The 5,585-nt window shown below is 36.2% G+C and overlaps 1 protein-coding gene across 1 annotated transcript; it reads left to right on the top strand.

The window, feature by feature from the left end:
- Nucleotides 1-1,174: 1,174 nt before the first annotated feature.
- On the top strand, nt 1,175-2,344 carry LOC129401747 (olfactory receptor 6C2-like). The gene is made up of 2 exons (XM_055124569.1): nt 1,175-2,090; nt 2,268-2,344. Exons 1-2 carry the CDS (start codon nt 1,175-1,177, stop codon nt 2,342-2,344), a joined length of 993 nt encoding a protein of 330 aa, XP_054980544.1.
- Nucleotides 2,345-5,585: the final 3,241 nt, after the last annotated feature.

Raw genomic sequence — 5,585 nt, 5'->3', positions numbered from 1 at the left:
GGGGTCTCATTTTGAACATTATTTGACTACTTTGGTTTTTCTAGAAGCTATGTCATAGGCAGTGGAGGACTAACCTGGAAATTAGAAAAAAGAAAACTGGGGTTTTTTTACATTGAAATTAGACCATCTGTTAATCCTAGAGTAAATAAACTGATTTAAGAGAAGACTGAATACAATTTACTTACTCAAAAATGAAATCAATCCTTAAAGAGTGAGCATAATATATTCAGTTGTCCACATGATTATCATATATTCTATTCTCTGTTTTGTACATAAGAAATAAAATGTTGGGTTAGTGAAAATAAAACACAGCCTGATCATTCCAGGTATCCATAGAAAATATCTAAAGAGATGATTATGCTATATGAATGTGTAGTATGTATAGCTTCCTTGTAGTGGAAAATACATTTCTATTTTGTATGATATGCATTTATAAATATCTTGTATTGAACACCATCAGTTTATGAGTCATCTACAAAATATCTTCAGGCAAAGCATTAAAATACAGCCAATCACCACAGGCAAGGTCCGTAGAACCACACATGGCTCTGTGGAGCAACAATGACCTGGCTATAGGAAAGGCAGAACACTACCTTCTAGAATATCTCTCCAAACTCTGAGAGAAATTATTAATATGATATACAATTATAAGCAAATACACAAAATCATTTACATTATTACCATCCAAATACATGTCTTCATTAATTTTAATTAAAAAATTTTAATGATAAAGTTTTAAATCCATTGAATGTCATGGGACTATCACAAAGAACATAAAACTCAAAAACAGTCAAGTCAAGAATTAAACATTAATTGACATTTGCAACAAAAATCCTTGGCTGGAGCAATAGCACAGCAGGTAGGGCCTGTACATGAACGCAGCCGATCTGGGTTCAATTCCTCTACCCCTCTTGGACAGCAAGGCAAGCTACCGAGACTATCTCACCAGTTCCGCAGAGCCTGGCAAGCTCCCTGTGACATATTCAATATGCCAAAAACAGTAGCAAGTCTCAAAATGGAGACATTACTGGTGTCCTCTCGAGCAAATCCATGAGCAAGAGGATGACAGTGATACAGTGACAGTGAACAATAATCCAACTGAAAGTAACATTCTTTTCTTTATCCTACTCTTATCACTTCACATTTTACACATAGATCAAGATATAAAACTGGAATGAGAAATCACACTCCAGTAACCACATTTATCCTCGTGGGATTGACAGATGACCCACAACTGCAGATTCTACTTTTCATATTTCTACTTATCACCTACATGTTGAGTGCTGTTGGAAACCTGACCATCATTATCCTCACCCTTGTGGACTCTCACCTTAAAACTGCCATGTACTATTTCTTGCAAAACTTTTCCTTCCTGGAAATCTCATTTACATCTGCCTGTGTCCCGAGATTCTTGTACAATATAGCAACAGGAGATAGAACCATTACCTACAATGCTTGTATATCTCAGTTATTTTTTACAGACCTATTTGCTATAGTAGAATTTTTTCTTCTGGCAACTATGTCCTATGATCGTTATGTAGCCATCTGCAAACCCCTTCATTACATGACTATCATGAATCCCCTGGTCTGCAAAAAACTAATTTCTGGCTGTTGGATAATTACTCTGTTGCTCTTAATACCACCACTGGGCTATGGACTGACACTGGAATTCTGTGACTCTGAAATCGACTATGTTGTCTGTGATGCTAATCCTCTCTTAAAAATCTCCTGTTCTGATACAGAAGTAATAGAGAAGATGGTTCTTTTCTGCTCCTCATTTATGCTACTAGTGACTCTCTTGTTTGTAGTTTGGTCCTATGGAAGTATCATTCGCACGATACTTAGGTTCCCCTCTGCTCAGCAAAAGAAAAAGGCATTTTCTACCTGTTCTTCCCACTTGATTGTGGTTTCCATCACTTATGGCAGCTGTATCTTCATCTACATCAAGCCTTCTGCAAAAGATGAAATGGCGACTAATAAAGTTGCGTCAGTATTCCTTACTTCCATCTCTCCCATGTTAAACCCATTTATTTATACTCTGAGAAACAAACAAGTGAAAAATGCCTTTAAGGACTTTGTAAAACCACTACTGTCCTTGGGGCCACAAAGATTTCACAGGGGTTAAGGAACTTTCCTTACATGTAGCTGATCAGGGTTGTCCCAGAAGCACAGCTGAGAGTGATTCCTGAAAACAAAATCATGAACTTTGCCCTGGACACCCCCTGATGTACCTCCTTAAATGTAAGACAAATACACACAAAAATCATACTGCTCTCAGGCAATTAAGAGCATGGTAGTTAAACATGCAGCAAACTCAAGCCTTCTATATTTAGTCCCTTTGTAATCTCTCTACGGTTTGTACCAGGGGCTATCAAGTCACTCTTCTCCATATATATACTAGCTTCTCTGACTAAAATGCAAAAATATCTTAATACAAATTATTTTTTGAATCAATAATGATCTCCCCATATATTGACAGGCAGTATGTCTATGAAAATGATTTCGTGGCTCGACCATATCTCTTGCCATACTTATGTACATGCATAAATAGTAAATAAAAAGTAACTAACAATGATTTATAATTATATGAAAGTGAAAACATTTTAAATGTCAAAAATGATTTACAAATAAGCTCTGATTTCTATAATCTAGATCAAAAATTTTTGCATGGCTGTGAACTGGCTACTTTTTCAGATGAATTTTTTTATCAATAAGTTCTCTAAGAAAAAAGAATTAGTTATTTATTGTTTATCTCTGCAATTTTTGGGGTATAATATGGTCAAAGACTTTCTCTCATATTCTCATTGATACTCTTGTTGGTTTTGCTATTTAATTTTTTTAGGGGGGGTCACACCTGGCCATGCACAGGGGTTACTTTGCACTCAGGAATCAATAATGGTGGTGCTCAGGGGACCATTTGGGATGCTGGGCATCGAATCCGGGTCAGCCACATGCAAGGCAAATGTCCTACCCGCTGTGCTATCATTCCAATCCCTTAATTTTATTTATTTGTGCTACCAAAGCAGTGCTCAGAGTGTCATAAGGTACCCTAACGATAATGCTCAGGAGATGTAGGCATCTTGGTCCACTGATCCATACCTTGATCACTTTTTCTGTGATCTCTTAAAGTCTGATTTATGTCATAGAGTTTGCCTCTTAATTTTATTATATTTTTCCAGCATCCTTAATTTCAAAATTTATTTCTAGCCATCAAAGTACTATTTTTCTCCTACAATTTCCTTCTAGTTCAGGGTTCAAGCTATACAACAGCTGATTGTGCAACTGTGTTGCTCACAGTGTTAATTTTGAAAATTTTGATTGCTAGAACAGTATTGTTTTCTGACTAAAGAATGACAATAAAGCCCTAATTACAGATTCTCTCCTGCACTCAGCAGCTATTGGCATTTTTCTTTGTTACTTCAAGTTATAAAATATTTCTGAAGTTCTATAATATGTCAAAAAAGTTCTAAACATATATTTTTAAGTGATATTTACAGAACAAATATGTCTCTCTAGTGTCCAGAACTCATTGTTCATGCAACTTCTGATTGTGAAAAGAAACGTATAATAAACATAATATTTGGCCAAGAATCTAGTATTTTAACAAGTTTTATATTCTTGAAGATACACATTATAAAACATTTTATAATGATTAATCACAAAGTTCAATGTAAAGAGGCTATGTAGATAGAACAGGAAGTAATGTTCATGCCTTGAACACAGACAACTCCAGTTCAATCCCCAGCACCATGTATGCTTCCCAGAGAACCACCAGACATGATCCCAAGTGCAGAATCACGAGTAAGCCTTGGACACCACTCAGTACAGATCAAATACAAACTAAAAAGAAAAGTAGATGTTCTTGATTTTTATTCTCTCAATAGTTGCCTTAATTTACATAGTGCAAGGTAGTGGAATTCTAAGGCACTTAAGCTTAGTTTTAATGATGAATCCATTATTTTGTTCCAGAAGGTATCAGACAAGATTATGGGTATTAGTTCAATGAGAAGTAAGACTACACTTGGGTTAAACTCATTTATTTAATAATAAATTGAATAATAGCACTGTCGCACTGTTGTCCCATTGTTTATCTATTCACTTGAGCAGGCACCAGTAACATCTCCATTGTTAGACTTGTTACTGTTTTTGGCATATCTAATATGCCATGGGTTTCTTACCAGGTTCTTTCATACAGGGGGGTACTCTGGTAGCTTGCCAAGCTATCTCAGTGGGGTGGAGGAATCAAACCCAGGTCGGCCATATACAAGGCAAATGCCCTACCCACTGTACCATCACAACAGCCCCAACTGAATGATAATATATAAATTATTAATGGTAAAACTGATGATACGCTAATGACTTTATCTAATATTCCTGTTTGTTGATCTCAATTTCTTGGTTTTGAAATTTTCCAACGCCTAATTTTATCTTTGCATGCTATTTAAAATTCATGCCATGTTCCTTTATGCAGTTAAAACAACAAAATATATGTCTTCAACTCCAATATATTAATTTTCTAATGTTTACACTCTTATTGGTGTCAAATAATAATTCTTATTACCAAATTTAAATCGGAAATAGAAAGGCAAGAAAAAGAGCCCTTCACACCAAAGAGTCATCATTTCTCCAAATGAGATAACAGATTTCAAATTATCTATTTTCTATGGGGAATTATTACTTTTGTAATTTTCTTGATTCTTGCCCAAAGGATCATACCAGGCATGATAAAAAAACAACACAAAAGAAAAATTTCTGAAAATAAATACAGTCAATGGCAAAGATATTTTATTTACAATGAAACAAATCCATTTATTATATTATAATTTTATGTAATTTATATCTACTGTGTCATGTCTAAAACATATGTAATAGCTGATGTCTAATGTATAATGTCTAGGAGTTTTTACGTCATTATGAATCTGTGAGGGGAGTCCTTCTTTTGAAGACTCATCCCATATTTGGTAAATTGCCTACATTCCTTGTTCCTAATTGTGGGGATCTAGCCCAGGACAGACCATAGGAATCTATTTAGCTTTCTTAAGACTCTTTTTACAGGAGCCCGCATTCTAGAATAACTTGATTTTCTGCCCCTGAGCAAGGAATTCAGATACAGGCACCCCGGTTCGCAAGAACGGTGGTGGTCAGACCAGATAACCAGACCCATATCACATGACCCGTATCACAAGACCCAGGACTGCCCCTAGAACCGGGACATTCCTGAATATTGGCGCGAATACTGATCTCTAAAACCATAGGCTAAGGAGTGATGTCCTTTTAAATGGATTGGTTAAGAAAGTTTGCAATATTACAAATCTATTGGCTATGAAATGCGCGGGCTCTGCTGTAACGGCCGGGGAAGGCCTATATAAGATCTCCTTTGGAGAAGCTTGGGGTCTTTTGCCCAACCTGCTGGACCTGCGTGTCTGTGTAGGCGGCTGGACCCTGGCTAGCCAGTCTTACAATAAACCCTGCTTGCTGTTTGCAGTCTCTGGAGTCTCTTTGTCGTTATAGAGAGATCTCGATCCGCACCCTAACACTAATAAAGTCCTTTCTGAAAATATTGTTTATTTGTATATATTTATGGC

The sequence above is a fragment of the Sorex araneus genome, chromosome 2, assembly GCF_027595985.1.
Source record: "Sorex araneus isolate mSorAra2 chromosome 2, mSorAra2.pri, whole genome shotgun sequence".
Lineage (NCBI taxonomy): Eukaryota > Metazoa > Chordata > Mammalia > Eulipotyphla > Soricidae > Sorex > Sorex araneus.
Note: the sequence above shows the minus strand (reverse complement) of the source record. Positions and strands in the feature narration are given on the sequence as shown.